Source organism: Ostrinia furnacalis, unplaced genomic scaffold, assembly GCF_004193835.3.
Source record: "Ostrinia furnacalis isolate ACB-3 unplaced genomic scaffold, ASM419383v2 OfSCF3063, whole genome shotgun sequence".
NCBI lineage: Eukaryota > Metazoa > Arthropoda > Insecta > Lepidoptera > Crambidae > Ostrinia > Ostrinia furnacalis.
The window spans coordinates 378,786-396,496 of NW_021133302.1; the positions used below are offsets into that span (position 1 = coordinate 378,786).

Consider the following 17,711-nt stretch of genomic DNA (forward strand, 5'->3'; position numbering starts at 1 on the left):
GGCGCAGCATAGGGTGTAATTTGGCGTGGTCACTCCCGTTGACATAGAGTGCAATTTGGCGTGACAACTAGCGGCGAGCGCGGCGACCCCGCCCCCTTGCTTCATGCGACGTTAACGCTGTTATGGGCTGCAGCTGTGGACAAGCTGTACCAGCAGATAAGTCGAAGAGATAGAGTGTAGATCGGCGCGGCAACCGGGGAAATATAGGGTGCACTTTAGCGTGACAACTGGCGGCGAGCGCGGCGACCCCGCCCCCTTGCCGCATGCGACGTTGGCACAGCTGTGGGCTGCAGCCGTTGACAAGCTGTATCAGCAGGTAAGTCATTGGCATAAGGTGCACTTTAGCTTGGTTATTCGTTGTGACTGGGTGCACTTTAGCATGACAACGAGTTGTGGGCTGCTGCAGTTGATAAGCTGTACCATGATAAGGTGTATTTTAGTATGCCCGATCGGTGATATAGTGTCACTTGTTGTGACATAAAGTGTTCTTTAGCTTGGTTACTCTCGGTGACATAGAGTGCACTTTAACGTGGCAACTACCGCAAAGTTGTGTTATCAACTTTATGGCCACTTTGGGTGTCACGAAACTATTTGTGCTTAAACCTCCTGGAATGGTCAGCACTATAGCAGTGACAAAATACTTATTCTTTACTCATAAACTATGTGTTTCTTCCCAGGACGACCACGGGCCAGTGCGCACCATAAAGCACGCGCTGTCATCCGTGTCCGCTGACGTCACCAAGCTGGCCACCTTCGTCCAGGACAAGGAGTACGATATGATGTCGCTCACCAACGCTGCTGTGGAGAAGGTAAGAGTTTTCAGAAATCATCAAACATCATCAGAATCGATTCAACCGTTCTTGAGTTGTACAATGTGCAAATGTTTTCAGAAATCATAAAAAATATCAAAATCGGTCCAGCCTTTCTTGAGTTATAAAGCCATATATCCTAAGAGTCCCCGCAGACTATAGACTTTTTGTCGCCGATAGTTTGGTCGGGCTGTTAATAATTGTGAACGAACATGTATGGGGCTGATAATAGTGACTTTCTTGCGCTGCTTCTTCTCAGCACTGGCCCATTTATTGTCCCGAAGCAGTGGTAGGGTTAATACTGGGACATGTAAAAGTGCTTTTTAAAAGCCTATTTGCAAAAATAATTAACTTTTTTTAAAAATAAAACCGACTTCAAATGCGTGAACACAAAAAAAAACTAAAAATTAAAAATATTGCGTATAAAAAAGTTCATCCCCAATTTTCCACCCTTGGGGGTGAAATATTTTCTTCAAATTCGCATGAAACCACCCTTTTGATAATACCTATTCAACAAAAAAATTATCGTTCAAATTGATTTATAATCGGCGGAGATATTGCGTATAAAAAAGTTCATCCTCAATTTTCCACCCTTGGGGGTTGTTTTTTCTATTATTAAATTTAAATGGGACCACCCTTGAGGTATTACCTATACGCCGAAAAAAGATTTGTTCAAATCGGTTCATAATTGGCGGAGTTATCGCGTAACAAACATAGAAAAAAAAAACATACGGGTCGAATTGAGAACCTCCTCCTTTTTTGAAGTCGGTTGATAAATGAGTTTTATTGATATGGAAGTAGGCCGATTTGTCATACAAAATAGAAGCCGACTGCAATGTTGGGCGTTGGGACGATGAAATATGTAAATAAGACTGCGAGTTAAGAGTAACACACCAAGCTCCTGTTGTGATTAAATTACCTATTGTGAAATCGAGAATGTTTAATTTTTTACATTGTCAATTTTCTTCAATATTTATCTTTCATTCGGTAAACTTCTGTAGAAAGACTTTGATGATTTGTAAGCACTATTTAATGAATTAAAATAAAATAATTTTGACTTTGAGTAACACCTACATAGAGTCGCGCAAGTGTTATAGCTTCTTCTAATGTTACAGCCGATCCCGCCAGTGGTTCTGCGAGCACAACTAGTCAAGAAACAGCTGGACGAGACCAAGACGCTGACAATCAAGCTGGAGAACAAGGAGGCTGATATCAAGGAGCTGAGGAAGGCTCTCAAGGTATTTCATCATCATCATCATCATTTAAGATACAGGACGTCCACTGCTGGACATAGCCTCTCCCAATGATTTCTATAATGATCGGTTGGTAGCGGCTTGCATCCAGCGCCTTCCTGCTACCTTTATGAGGTCGTTGGTCCACCTAGTGGAAGGCCTGCCCACATCACGTCTTCCGTGGTCGCCACTCGAGAACTTTTCTGCCCCATCGGCCATCAGCTCTGCGAGTTATGTGCCTTGCCCATTGCCACTTCAGCTTGCTAATCCGTCGGGCTATGTCAGCGACTTTAGTTCGTTTACGGATCTCCTCATTTCTGATTCGATCTCGTAAAGAAACACCAAGCATAGCCCTCTCCATAGCAGCATGCTCCATAGCATTAGCAGAACCTCGATGCCCTATAGCACCTTGTTGTTAATTATTATTTACTTTATAATATAAACTAGCGGCCGCGACTTCGTAAACGTTGATCCTGTTTTACCCCCTTAGGGGTGGAGTTTCGTAAAATCCTTTCTTAGCGGATGCCTACGTCATAACATAACATCTACCTGCATGACTTTCAGCCCGATCCGTCCAGTGGTTTGGGCTGTGCGTTGATAGATCACTATGTCAGTCAGTCAGTCAGTTACCTTTATACAAGGTGTTAGGTAAATGGGTATATGAGCCGACACTAGCCCATGTTAACATGGTCATATAAAAGGTATGGTGAAGTCAGAAAATTGATATCTTCATTTTAATTATTTTAATTTTCTTACAAATTGTGCCGGTATGCACAATACTAAATCTCTTCATATCTTATCTTGATCACGTTCACAGTGTCAGCACATTTATCACGTATAGTGCTGATGCTGTGACGTCATTTACCTTTAATCTATATCGTATAAATAGTCACGCAGTTCGCGTTAATAAACAGACATATAGCAGAGACTAACTACAACCCGTGTCTCATTCATACGGTCTCCCAACATGGCACAAATTGGTGACCCCGACGAAGAAGATGACCCCGACGAAGAAGATGATCCCGACGAAGTTGCCACAAATTAATAAACAAATTGCTGACCCCAACGAAGTCGAAGAAGCAGACGAAGCCCGACGAACGACGACGAAGTTAAACAAGTACCAAGCCAACGTGATGTGAAACGTAACCTCCATCACCACCATCTTCAGCATCAGCCTCCGCCAGCTTTCATCTGACATGGAATCAAATTGGCTACCCCGATTGAGCAGAGCAAATCCGTGACGTCACTTCAACATCAATCATCGTCATCATGTCAACTCCGTGCAAGTCGTGCAACACAACACTACGAGAAGTCGCTGCCAGTACCCCTGTCACATCCGTATTCCCGAATTCCGGAAGGATCATCGTCTGTGCAGCTGGAATCAGTCTTAAAACTTCAAAAGATTCAAATCGCTCATAATAAAATATTAGATAATGCAANGCGTTAATAAACAGACATATAGCAGAGACTAACTACAACCCGTGTCTCATTCATACGGTCTCCCAACATGGCACACAAATCATATTTTATAAAATTTATTTTGTATGAAAAAAAAAAAAACGATGTTATCAAATTTCTGACTTCACCATACCATTTATATGCCCATGTTAACATGGGCTAGTGTCGGCTCATATACCCATTTACCTGATACCCTGTATATATTTAGAAATAAATGAATATTCCTCCCGTATCCCAGGCGAAGCAAGAAGAGCTATCCGAGATGCAGATCCGGCGGGAACTAGGCGAGCGGAAGCTAACAGCTGCAGCGCGTGACGCGGAGCTCCGTGCGGAACAGTTGCAGCGTAGACTGGAAGACGCTCAGAATCAGCTAAAGAGGTGGGTGTACGCTTGTCTTACTTAGAATGATGTGAGCTACACTTGTCTGACTTACGCTTGTCCCAGTTATTCTTGTCTGGCTTACGATTGTCCGATTTACGCTTGTCCGAGTTTCCAGACTTACGCTTGTCCGAGTTGCCAGACTTACGCTTGTCCGAGTTATACTTGTTTGACTTACGCTTGTCCGAGTTATTCTTGTCTGGCTTACAATTGTCCGATTTATGCTTGTCCGAGTTGCCAGACCTTCGGTTGTCCGAGTTATTCTTGTCTGGCTTACAATTGTCCGATTTACGCTTGTCCGAGTTGCCAGACTTTCGCTTGTCCGAGTTATTCTTGTCTGGCTTACGATTGTCCGATTTACGCTTGTCCGAGTTATACTTGTTTAACTTACGCTTGTTCGAGTTATACTTCTATGACTAACCCTTTATATTTCTCTGACTTATACGCCTTAAAATATTCTGACCTCTACCCTTAATTTACGCTAGACGGGTTACGCTTCTCTGACTTACGCTATCCAACTTGCGGTTCCCTGGCTTAGGCCTTGTTGACTTTCAATGTTATGTTTATACATGCCTTACTCTTCGTTAGTTCAAGTTTAAATATGATAGTCACCTATCTCATGTACCCTAGATCCTATACTCCAAATTTTTTATTTATACAGTGTGAGTCACGTTAAAGTGTACATATGAAAATAGATGAAACTAGACCTATTTTTATCGACAAAAAAGAGGTCAAAAAATTTTTGAGATTTTTTTTTAATTTTTTATAGAATTTTTTTTCTTCCAATTACTTATTGTAAAGAAAACGTAATAACTTTTAAACTAAGCGGTATATCCTCATAAAATAAAAACATTAATAATGCTAAATAACAGGCGATACTAAAAAAAATACATAAAATACACAAAAAAGGCCAACAAATAATAAAAAATGATACTTTTTAAAAAAAATCTGCTTTAAAATTCGTGTTTTTTTTTTTATTTGATAAATTTCTCCAAAAAATGCCCCTATAACCGGTGGTTTTTATTACTTTGTATTATTCTCTATCGTATTACCTTCGTAAAACCAAAAATCGCATGTCTCTATCCCTATCACAACGTTTGCAATGATCGTTTGAACTAAGCCTCTCCGGGCGCGCCATTCAACGCTTCGTTAACAACGAAACTGAAAATGGCTCTAGATTTGTAATTTTGATAAAGACAAGTTAGATTTCAAATAAAAACAAAAGATTTCGAAGTAAAATAAGCATTTTAGTTAAAATTAAAATTGTCTCTACCTGTAGCGGAGAATAATGTTGTGGCAGGCCTTTGTTCAAACGATCATAGCAAATGTTGTGATAGGGATAGAGACATGCGATTTTTGGTTTTACAAAGATAATACGATAGAGAATAATAAAAAGTAATAAAAACCACCTGTTATAGGGGCATTTTTTGGAGAAATTTATCAAATAACCAAAAAAACACGAATTTTAAAGCAGATTTTTTTCGAAAAGTATCATTATTTATTATTTGTTGGCATTTTTTGTGTATTTTATGTATTTTTTAGTATCGCCTGTTATTTAGCATTATGACTGTTTTTATTTTATCAGGATATACCGCTTAGTTTCAAAGTTATTACGTTTTCTTTACAATAAGTAATTGGAAGAAAAAAAATTCTATAAAAAATTAAAAAAAAATCTCAAAAACTTTTTGACCTCTTTTTTGTCGATAAAAATAGGTCTAGTTTCATCTATTTTCATATGTACACTTTAACGTGACTCACACTGTATTATATTTATTTCACAGGAAAGAGAAAGAGTTCGAAGAAACAATGGACCATCTGCAACAAGACATAGACTCTTTGGAGAGCGAACGTGGCGCCCTCCGCGACAAACTGAAACTCTACGCTAAGAGGGGCGGCTCGCATCACGGTATGTACTTTATTGTCTTTGTAATAAGTGCTATATTGCGATAAATTTGTGTATTTTAATGTGTAATCGACTAAGGCCCAGAACAGACGGTGAAACGCAACTGCAACGAAACTGCAACTTTGTGATGATTCTGATGAATTAAACTGAAACTGAAAGTTTCAAACTGGTCGCGTCATGTGTGGTCTCTCAACGGACGCGATGGCAGAAACTTAGATGCAACTCAAAAGTAACTAGCAGTTGCAGTTTCATTGCAGTTGCGTTGCACCGTCTGTTCTGGGCCTAAGTCACAACAACGCAATGATCTTCAAGCTAAAAATTACCTTAAATAATAGGGATGTTTCCTGGGTAAAAGGCAAGAGTGAATTACGCCTGTTTACACCATCAGTCCCTAATTTTTAAGTGACCAAAACAAAATTAATGTTATGTGTTACCATAGGGGTCACTTAAAAATTAGGGATCGATGGTGAAAACGGGCATTAGTCCGTGGATTACCTTATCAAAAAATACTCGACACGTATTCTTCACTTTTTGAAACTAATGTTAATTGCCCTTGACGTCAAGGCGTGCTTAAAAGTGTAGCACTTTATGACGTCACGCGGAACTTCAACGCACCATAACTTCGTAATTACTTCTTTGATTGACAAATATAAATTTAAAATACATATACGTGTCCAATATTTCTTGATAATGTTATTTACTGACTGACCCCCTTACCAATAAAAAGTTACAGTTGTTGAACACTGTTTTAAAATGACATTTAAATACTAAACGTCACTTTAAAACACTGTTCAACGAGCGTGTAAGTTTTATTAGTAAGGGCGTAAAAGTTTTTTTTTTAGGTAACTGGCCTATTGTACTAGGTGATAAATAAAAACCAGAATGTGATGTGATGGCGTGAGAATCATCAGTATTTTTTAAGATTATTAAAATAAGTTTAAAAAAGAATACTGACTTTTTACACAAAGATAAGATTTGTGATACTTATTATGAGAAAAATTGTAAAGTAAATTATTAATTGATTCAACGCCACCTAATTTGGCGAATTTAATGCTAAAGGCATTCTAAGCCAGTGAAAGTTATAGTTATTTTAGAAAATATAAAATATATTTATTTTATAGATGAACTTTTTTAATATGGTCATAAATCTTTCACATTCATATTTTAAAATATAGAAACACTAATGACACATGACAATAAACACAATACAAACAATAACAGGCACTTTCGTGTCAAAAAGTCGCTAACTGAGATTTTTAAGATATTTGTACTTTTAAAAAGACTTATGGCCAACTTACGCCGTCATGACAATACTCAATCACAACTTACATGTTTTTTATAGCTTAATGGAGTGTCATAATCTGTATACAAACATAACAGTGTGAAATATACAATGGATACATCACAATTCGCCAGTTTGCCGTAATACTGACATAAACCTCGTATACATTTTTCAAGTGTGTTTCATATTTTATATACAAAGTATACGAAACTAAAAACTTGTTTGTACGTGCAGCGGTGGCGCCGCCTGTCGTCCGAGACTACGCACGTAAGATGCGCGTATATGTTCTAACCTGCATGCCTTCCCTTACACTGCTTTGTATACATTCATATAAAAATGTGTATCTCAATTGTATACTGAGATATTTACCCGATAGCAAAAGCTCGTAGATTCCCGTTGACGTATAATTGTTGTATATATTTTATTGGGTGATATACAGGGTGTTAGGTAAATGGGTATATGAGCCGACACTAGCCCATGTTAACATGGCATATAAATGGTATGGTGAAGTCAGAAATTTGATATTGTCATTTTAATTTTTTTAATTTTCATACAAAATAAATTTTATAAAATCCGATTTGTATGAAAATTAAAATAATTAAAATGAAGATATCAATTTTCTGACTTCACCATACCATTTATATGCCCATGTTAACATGGGCTAGTGTCGGCTCATATACCCATTTACCTAACACCCTGTATACAAGAAATTTATTATGTATATTAAAATATATATTTGTCATAGCGGTGCCGACGCCCGTAGCGACGCCAAAAGAAATAATACGTAAGATTATACACTGTTGTATACAATATACATGTTTTAACGTGTCGGTGTTGCATGAACTTGTTTTTTTATTTATTTTGCGTCCATTCGTTTTTTTATACTCATGCAGATCAAAACTACATATAAGTAGTTAATATAATGATCAATTTAATTATTATTAAATTGATCCTTTTTTAAAGCAGTTTTTTACATCTATAAATGAAATGTTTCAGTATACGACATTCATTTTGTAGTTATTTTACTTTTTCTGATTAGTAGTTTAGTAAGTAATATACAATTTAAAAGAAGCGAAAATTTTGTAATTTTATTTATTTTAAGGGTTTTTTTTTGTATATTTCTTTTAGGGGAGGAGTAATTATGTTTTTATATTTTGTGATTGTCTTTAGGTAAAAAGAGTGAAGGGAAGGTTTTTTAACATAAAGAAATTACTTACAGCTTTTTTACAGGAATGGAATGAAAATCTAATTTTTATGTTCTAATTTTTAATTTTAATTTTCGTTGTTAACTTGCATGATTGTAAAAATGTGACGTCATTTCGTTAAGTTTAACCGACCCATTTATTTGTGAAGATTGATATTTATTTTTGTTTAGTTAAAGTTTCTTTTACATTGCTATTTCATGCTTAAAATACTTGATATATTTTCGTATTTTTTTGTTTTTTAACTTTAAAACAAGGAAACGTGTATGTATGATACATACATACTTCTATTAAAAAATATTGCTTTTTAGTATTTTTTTCTTCACATTTCAATGGGCATTATTTTTTTTAACATTTTGTAAAAAAGGAGAGAAATCTGACCTTATTTGTGGACAACATCAAAAAGTTAGTTTTTTGACACAAAAAAGTTCATATTTTTCTCCAAAACATTTTTCATACATCCAACTAAGATCAAAGTGTATAACCGTCATGCTACAGGGTTCTGTACAGTTAGGTGGGTCGGCATTAATTGATTTTGATTCAATTGAGGTGAGGTAACCTTTAACCGAATTTTTGTGACCTCAATTTGAACTTTATCGCGACGATATATGGTCCAAAATCTGTATGAAGTAATATTCTCTGTACTGATTAACGAGTAATGTAGATTCATCATCGAGAAAAGCTTTGCCGTTTATAAACCGAAAGAACCGAATTTGCTGACCCGCTTATGTAAATTCTGCACCAATAGACCTCGACAATTGAACATAAGATAGTCTAAGAAAAACTTAGACTAAATAGACGAAGCGATATCATTATTGTAGTTAAAGAAAGATTTACTCAAATTGTCTCGGAAAGTTGCACTAATATTGTCAAAGTCAGTTATTGGCTCAGAGTACACCCTAATTCATGCATCGCCGGTGGACATGGCTGCTTCTTCGTTTATTCGATGTTAAACATTTTTACAATGTGATCTAAATCGCTTTGGCGTATTTTATACCGATTTTTTTTTGTTTGAAAATCGAGTAAACATTTACAATGTTTACTCGATTAATTTACTATAAAAGGAATACTTTTACCGAATCGTACACTTTCATTAACTCAGGTTAAACTTGTAGATGACGGATTTATTGTTGATTTTATGTCATTTAATCTGCAGTAACTGTCCTTTATTTTGCCTTTTTAAGTACTTTGAAGTCATTAACCTTGGTGCTGATCATTTCCCAAAAAAATAACAACATCATCCAGCTACACTCACATCTCGATCATCATAGAAATACGCCAAAACGGTTCAGATCGCGTTGTACATTATTATGCATCATCTAATATTCCGTGTGGTGTGACAGAGGAAACGCCAGTAAAGGTGGTGGCTGGTGCCGCGGCTGGAGAAGTCAATGAGGCTCTGCAGCACCAGTTGAAGGTTCTCAGCTGGTAAGTCAAGATATATCAGTGCCTAAAGACCAGTCTACAATAACTGAGTGTTATCATTGATGACCATGATTCTGAAACTCTTTGTTTCTCTATTTTAACGACTCAGGGCCTCTTTCACGAGTTACTTTCTGAGAGCTAGTGTGAGTTTACATGAAACGTCCTCACTAGCGAGCGCGTTAAAAATATATGAAAATTTTACTTCTTGAAAGTTTCCGCTAGGAGCGTTGTACAATCCGTCATACATTTAATGTCACTTTTTTACGCAATAGACATCGAATGCGCTTGACGTAAACTCACACTACGCCCTCATCATTGTTAACATTATTTGGGAGGTAAAAGTAAGAAGTAATTTAGCGTATTATTTTAGTATTTTAGGGTCTTGTCAGTGCCATGGTTTAGTTGCTACTCGTGACTTTAAGCATCGTGTGGCCTACTTGACACTTTACTCTGGTGAACGGGGTCCTAAGTGTCAAAGTCAAAATATTTATTTGCAAAGAATAGGTACAATGGTTTAGGTGTTAAATTTAGGTAAAGTGTTCTGTTCTGTCTTCAGGACAGTGGAGCGCGAGCGCGCCGCCCGCGTGGCAGCCTGCAGGAAGGCCGAGAGAGCCACCATCCGAAGCCTGCGGCCGCTGGAGCACCCGACCGCCAAGCCGGCCCTGGCTAGGAGGCAGGCGGCCGCGCAGCTCGAGAGAGAGCTGGCCAAGTTGCAGACGGTGAGTTTATAGAGCACAGGCACAGTTTTCAGGAGTATACATAAGTTCCCGTAGAATACAGGAGTCCCAGATGTATACAGGAGTCCCAGGAGTATACACGGGTCCCAGGAGTATACACAGGAATTTTAGTATTAGAGATGCTAAACTCATCTAAAACATATTTTAATCAAATAGGAATTAAAGTCATGACTTTTCGCTAAGGCCGAGATGCACCACGTAACTTTAACGGCAAATATAACGATAACCAGTGCTTTTTGTATGGAGTTTGACAGATTTTTGACGTTTGTCAAAGCTAAAGTATGATGGTGCATCGCAGCCTTAGATTCACAGCACACATGTTAGTTTGAGCATCGGCTAAAGGCGATTTAGCCGCTTTTTAGAAGCCAAATGCAGCGATCGTATATCACACTTTAAAACGCCAAATGAGGTGGTTGAGTCGCTTTTCGGAAGCTCGCTAAATGGAACCACCTTCGAACTCCTCCTATGTTCTTCTGATTAATTTCGTTGCGGGTCTAATGACAGTTTAACTTTCCCCCGGGAGAAGCTTGACCTTCACTGGTTGGGATTTTATTGGCGGTCAAGCTGTAGATCCTGGCTACACAGGAGTTGCAGCGGTGGGAACGAGAGGTGGGAATAATGCCGAAAGCTTGCTAAATGGGTACAACAGTCGCTAAACTTTGTGCTGTGGCTCTTACTGAACGTATCCACAACTCATCGGTATGAGTAGTCACCCTATTAGCGAAAAGTCCTGAGTTCAATTGCCACCCGAGGTAGTCAATTTAAAACAACACCTTATAATTTATTTATCAACCGTATATTGTATGCAGGAGTGGACTCTCTTCGTGGCGCGGTCTGGCCTGGTCAAGTTCCCGGAAGAGCCTGGGAAATACGCGCGCGCGTTACAACAGCACAAGGACAAGCAGAAGGAGATCAGGAAGCAGCTAGAGGTAACCGCTTATATAGCTATCAACAGTTCTGCCCGTGGCTTCGCATAAAAAAGCCAACTTACCCACCGCTTTTTTATCACCAACGGGGAAGCTCTTGGCCTGTATCTCACCTGATGGTAAGTGACGATCAGGCCGAAGGTGGAAGCAAGCTTCACCCGGAATCTTCAACCACGGAGGAACTGGCTATCTTACCTCCAATTGCCGGAACACAACAATGCTGTTAACATTGTTGTTATAGCGACTGACTTAGGTTAGATGGTGGTAGCTAGCCAGGCGGACTTAGAACAAGCCCTACCACCAACCAAACCGAACAGAAAAATCTGCCCCCACTGGGAATCGAACCCGGGACCTTTGCGTCTGAAGCAGGTGGTCTTACCACTAGAGTACAGAGGTAGTTAAAGGTGTCCATTATTTTACTACCTATTAATTGCAAGCTATTAAGAACACAACAACCTTTGTTGGTCACCTGTCATCCGCTTTGCAATGGAGGGAAGTCGAACCTTAATTTCGAACTCCTATGTTCTTCTGATTATTTTCGTTGCGGGTCCAATGACAGTTTAACTTTCCCCCGGGACAAAATGACCTTCATTGGTTGGGTTTTTATGGCGGTCAAGCTGTAGATCCTGGCTACACAGGAGTTGCAGCGGTGGGAACGAGAGGTGGGAATAGTCCCGTAAGTCTACAATTAATTTACGTAAGCATTTTGTATGTGTTTATTAATTGTGCAACGTAAATGAAATCATCGTAACTTAAATGTACGCTACTTGTAGGTTGGAGTCTAGACAATGTTCATTTTGTTTATGTATTTTGATATGTAAATGACTGTAACCTGTATGTGTACTTATTGAATAAAATAAAAAAAAAAATAAATAAACTGTTACTTCCAGGATCGCCTCGTGGCGTTGCAAGCAGAGGTGCGCAGTCAAATGCTTCTGCACCGGCCCTGGCGTTGCGTGGAGGCAGACTTCGCCGAATTCCCTGCGAGAGAACTAGCGGCGGTGAGTCTTTGATCATCATCATCATCATTTCAGCAACAAGACGTCCACTGCTGAACATAGGCCTCCCCCAATGACTTCCACATCGCACGGTTGGTAGCGGCCTGCGTCCAGCGCTTCCCTGCTACCTTTACGATGTCGTCGGTCCACCTTGTAGGTGGACGTCCCACGCTGCGTTTTCCGGTACGCGGCCTCCATTCCAGAACCTTGCTGCCCCATCGGCCGTCAGTTCTGCGTACTATGTGCCCTGCCCACTGCCACTTCAGCTTGCTAATCCGTCGGGCTATGTCAGCGACTTTAGTTCGTTTACGGATCTCCTCATTTCTGATTCGATCTCGCAAAGAAACACCAAGCATAGCCCGCTCCATAGAGCTTCTTGAGTTCTTGAATTCCTAATTAATTCCTACAAAATGTTTTACTGTTTTATTTAATAGCTTCATTTGTTTGCCAATATGACTCTCCTTTTTTCCGTCGGGAAATGCTTTGCATACCCACTTGCCGATGGGGATAGTCAGTGGGTTATGTAGAACGGAACAGAGTAACGCTGAGATGGGTTCCAGGTCATGCGGGAATCGAGGGCAATGAAAATGCCGACGAACTAGCCAGAGCGGGAGCGGAGGGAACACAATATGGTCCAGAATCCTTTTGTGGTGTTCCCAAAAGTCTCGCTCGAATGACCCTGGAGAACATCTATTTAAACAAATCCTTTATGGCATGGTCAGACACGCCAGGATTAACTCATTCCAAAGCTCTCATAAAAGCCTATGATCGAAAAAGCTCTAAGCAGATCATAGGACTGAGTAGGACCAAAATGCGCATCTTAGTTCGAGCCCTCACTGGACACTGCAGCTTAAACAAGCACTTGTCCACTATGGGACTGTCCGAAACAAGAACGTGCAGGATGTGCCAAGAGGCAGATGAAACGCCACTACACATTCTCACGGACTGCGGACCTCTGATGCGCAAGCGGAGCTTACACCTGGGCAAACACATCCTAAGCCCACAAGATGTAAAACATATCGCCCCCAAAAGATACTGCACTTCCTAATGGATGCAGGACTCGGAGGCGAACTGTAAGGAAAACAGCGGCGATCACAATAGATCGATAACGGTCGCAGTGATACTAGGACTTTATTGAACTAGAATAGCCGCTCAACACAAATAAATAAAAAAAAAATATGTGGGACTCTCCCTGCCAAGAGGGCGGGGCCTACCCACTAAAACCCGACGGTGTACTCCGGGGCCATTGATTGAAACGAAGCCGCAAGTTATTGTCTTAAAATGGGTCATTCGTCCGCAGTTCGCCCAATAGGATTATCCTGAGTTTCCCTCTCAATGGAGGTGTTCTTAAGTGATCAATTTCCGAAAATAGAAATAATTTGAAACGGATATCTCTCGACTTACAATATTGAAAACCGATTTTCCTAGCAGCTGTAGGCCATTTGATCCTGCATAGAATAAGACTGTGGCGACACCGACGATACGCCACTACAAACTGTGTACCAACAGATGGCGCTGTTACTACTACACTATGGCACACTCCGCCGCTCATACAAACCTGCATCGCGGTGACGGAGTTTTATATCCTGCCAAGTATAATATATAGACAAACCAAGATGGTGTAAATTGGACCTTGGTCCCCGAGCATAACACCCGCTCGGAAGGAAGCACTAACATCTAGCTTCCTTATTGTGGTTGAGCATCATATCCCACAAGACCAAATCCATGTTTATTTGGCTACTCTTTCTCATAGTAATGTTCTCTCATGATATTGTTAAAGATATCAATAATTAACTAATTATTCCTCCAGGCTCTCACCGGCAAGTCGGTGGACGTCGGCACCATACATTACCCGGCGGCGGGAGACGCGCCCAGTGGAGACACCATCTACGTCACGCCCACTCAGCTGGCCAGGTGAGACACGTATAGGAGACTAGTAAGACTTGACCTTCACTGGTCAACCTGTAGATCAGTCTTTCCCAAAGTGGGCGATAACGCCCCCGCCCCCTTGTGGGCGCTGCAGGATTAAAGGGGGGCGGTAAGAGACCCATAAAAAAATCGGGACGTTGTGTAGAGGCTTGGGAGGCGTCATCTACTAAGAGAACTCTTAGACACCGACTGAGCTCGACTCTTGACTACAAAAATGGGGGGCGCTAAAAAATAATTTATTCTCAAAGTGGGCAGTAGACTAAATAAGTTTGGGAACCGCTGCTGTAGATCCTGGCTACACAGGAGTTGCAGCGGTGGGAACGAGAAGTGGGAATAGTCCCGTACATGAAGCGACGATGGCCGAACGATAAAGGTGTCGCATTGGCTGACTCGTGATCCTAGGAACGCGGGTTCGATCCCCGCCGCCGCACGACTATTGTGGTAACACAAGCACTAAACGTATCCTTTAAGCGCATTAGGGCTAATTCTCATTATGGCAACCGACTCGCTAATGAAATACTTCTCATTAGGGCTACTTCTTAAAATTTGGGAATTTTTATTGAAATTAGTACTGTCTTTATGTATACGAGACTTGAACGAGACACATACAAGTCATGATAAGTCGACTTCTAATAATAAAATTACTACTTTAAACTCTAATACCCAATTCTGTTCGCAGGTTACGCGACATAGTAGCAGAACTGCAGTCGGACGACGTGAAGTTGGAACTACGGCCGCTAGACCACACAGTATGCGCCGCGTAGATATTTCAACACTTTGAGAAACTATGTCTTCTAACACACTATGTGTAAAACAAAAGACACCTTAACATACAGCCTAATAATAATTAAAGTTGCAATTCCCTTAAATAAGCTCGAACAAAGTAAACAGTTTGGGAAACTATTGCCCGTTTTCACCATCAATCCCTAATTTTTAAGTGAGCCCTATAGTACCACATAACAGGAATTTTGTTTTTAGGGGTCACTTAAAAATTAGGAATTGAAGTTGAAAACGGGCATTAGTCTGTTAAAATGTATCAATACTTTGGGAATCTTTGTCTCCTAACACACTATGTGCAATAAATGAGATCTTTAACAGACTACTATTGCCAGTTTTCACCATAATCCCTAATTTTTAAGTGACCCCTATGGTGACACATAAGAGGAATTTTGTTTTCATTGGGATCATTTAAAAATAAGCATTTATGTCTCCTAAAATATTTCAATACTTTGAAAAGCAATATCTCTTAACTAACAAAAACATGTAAAATAAAAGACATCATAATATACAGCCTAATAAAGTTTGAAGTCCCACAATTACCGTTTTCATTGTCGCATATTTGTAAAAATTTGACTGTGAAAAATAATACATATTCACAAATTCTAACTTTTGGGGCTAGTCTTAATTCATTTTGTTTTGTTATATTTGTCTCTTTCACTGATACCGATGTGTCTTCTGAAAAAGAGATGGTGAAACTATTATCTTCAAAAAAAGCGATGGTTTATCTGACAGATAACATCCAGATAGGCTATCATGAACTTTCCGCAAGTGGTGCAAGGACCTAAGTAGGTATTTTAATTTTTTGTATGATTTGCAAAATGATTTGTATGATTTTTTTTGTTATGAATGGTATGAAATTGGTTGTAGCAGTTGCTATGTCTGTCATGCCTGCACATTTAAGGATGTATCACTTTAAGAAGGTAGTGGCAAATGGAAATTAATTTATTTGGCTGGGAAATTCATTCTATGATCGAACCATAGATTGTCTTTGAACGAGGGAGACGAGTTGCAAGATTGAGATATCTACCCGCTTTTTAAAATAAGTCTTATCTTTTGAGCATTGACGTTCAAATTGTCCATCAAATTGTATTTATAACTAGCTTTTGTCCGCAACTTATTTCGCGTAAACTGAACCCGTTTCAACTCCTTTAGGGGAATTTTCATCCCCTTCAGGGATCTTTCATCCTCTTTAGGGATCTTTCACCCCCTTCAGGGATCTTTCATCCCCTTTGGGAAATTTTCATCCCCTTCAGGGAACTTTCATCCCCTTCAGGGAACTTTCATCCCCTTCAGGGAACTTTCATCCCCTTCAGGGAACTTTCATCCCCTTCAGGGAACTTTCGTCCCCTTCAGGGAACTTTCATCCTCTTCAGGGAACTTTCATCCCCTTCGGGGAACTTTCATCCCCTTGAGGGATCTTTCATCCCCTTCAGGGAACTTTCATCCCCTTCAGGGAACTTTCATCCCCTTCAGGGAACTTTCATCCCCTTCAGGAAACTTTCATCCCCTTCAGGGAACTTTCATCCTCTTCAGGGAACTTTCATCCCCTTCAGGGAACTTTTATCCCCTTCGGGGAACTTTCATCCCCTTTAGGGGGTGAAAATTGGAAAATCCCCTCTTAGCACATGCATACGTCTATAATAACTTTATTTGTTAAAGTTGACAACCTCTGTGCAAGGTCATAGCAGGTTTGATGATTTGCCAACCATTTATACAAATCTCTTTTTCCCAAAGCTCCGCACGTGCGACTATTGTGTTTGTCACTTTTTTTAAAACCGGGATAAAAAGTATCACAATTTTTTTCACTTCGTCCCAAACAGATACCATCTAAATATCGATTCTTTCAGTTGTATAGTTGTTGGACGTAGCAAATTTATCAACCCGGAAAGGGATCGTAACCGTATCAACTCGAGGTGGCCAGTATTCTTTGTATGAAACTCTATACTGCAACGCACACTTATCCGCACCGTAACGTAAACGCCTAGCCTAGCGGTTGACAGCGCGCGAAAGGTGATACGGTGTTGATCCCTTTCAAAATAAGTCTGTTATGGCCTTTAAGCGTGAAAATGTAAAATATAGACAAATAAATAGTTTCTTTGGCATTTATAATAGTACGAAATTAACTAATTGATGTGGTTGAGGATTCCAAATAAAGCTCGCTTCCACCTTCGGCCTGATCATCACTTTCCATCAGGTGAGATGCAGGCCTATAGAGCTACCACGATAAGATTTAAAATAATAATTTATTTAATGATTTGTTCCCTATTGCTTATCATCATTTCTTCTATGACACCTAATAGTTAAATAAATAAATACATTCTCGAGAACGCACGCTATAAGTAATTATATAGTTTTGTTTGTATATAACGAGTTCATATTATTATTGTAATCGATTGTAATATAGTCTATGTCGTACTTACGTTGATATAAATAAACGCTTATTTATTGAGTTTGTGTGTTTTATTAGTACAACACCAACAACCACGTAGGACTAGATAGCCTTATTCTTAACATTTGTCCTCTAGGTTATCTGGAAGAGATCGCTTTATTGCGATAAGACCGCCTAAATTTTGTGTTTCTTTCTTTTCTGTTAGGCCCGACTGGATTAAGATTTTTGGCTTGGCCGTGCTTTACAAAGAACTTTTCTTAATA

At 39.5% G+C, this 17,711-nt stretch overlaps 1 protein-coding gene across 1 annotated transcript in view; it reads left to right on the plus strand.

The window, feature by feature from the left end:
- DCTN1-p150 (dynactin subunit 1) overlaps positions 1–15,146 on the plus strand; it is a 58,250-nt gene extending 43,104 nt beyond the window's left edge. The window contains exons 21-32 of the mRNA XM_028310688.1: positions 678–809; positions 1,925–2,047; positions 3,738–3,877; positions 5,659–5,783; positions 7,297–7,329; positions 7,808–7,846; positions 9,608–9,692; positions 10,246–10,408; positions 11,236–11,355; positions 12,243–12,353; positions 14,161–14,264; positions 14,959–15,146. Coding sequence (XP_028166489.1) covers positions 678–809; positions 1,925–2,047; positions 3,738–3,877; positions 5,659–5,783; positions 7,297–7,329; positions 7,808–7,846; positions 9,608–9,692; positions 10,246–10,408; positions 11,236–11,355; positions 12,243–12,353; positions 14,161–14,264; positions 14,959–15,043 — 1,260 coding nt within the window. The 3' untranslated portion in view covers positions 15,044–15,146. The remainder of the gene's footprint in view (positions 1–677; positions 810–1,924; positions 2,048–3,737; positions 3,878–5,658; positions 5,784–7,296; positions 7,330–7,807; positions 7,847–9,607; positions 9,693–10,245; positions 10,409–11,235; positions 11,356–12,242; positions 12,354–14,160; positions 14,265–14,958) is intronic.
- The last annotated feature ends 2,565 nt before the right edge of the window (positions 15,147–17,711 follow it).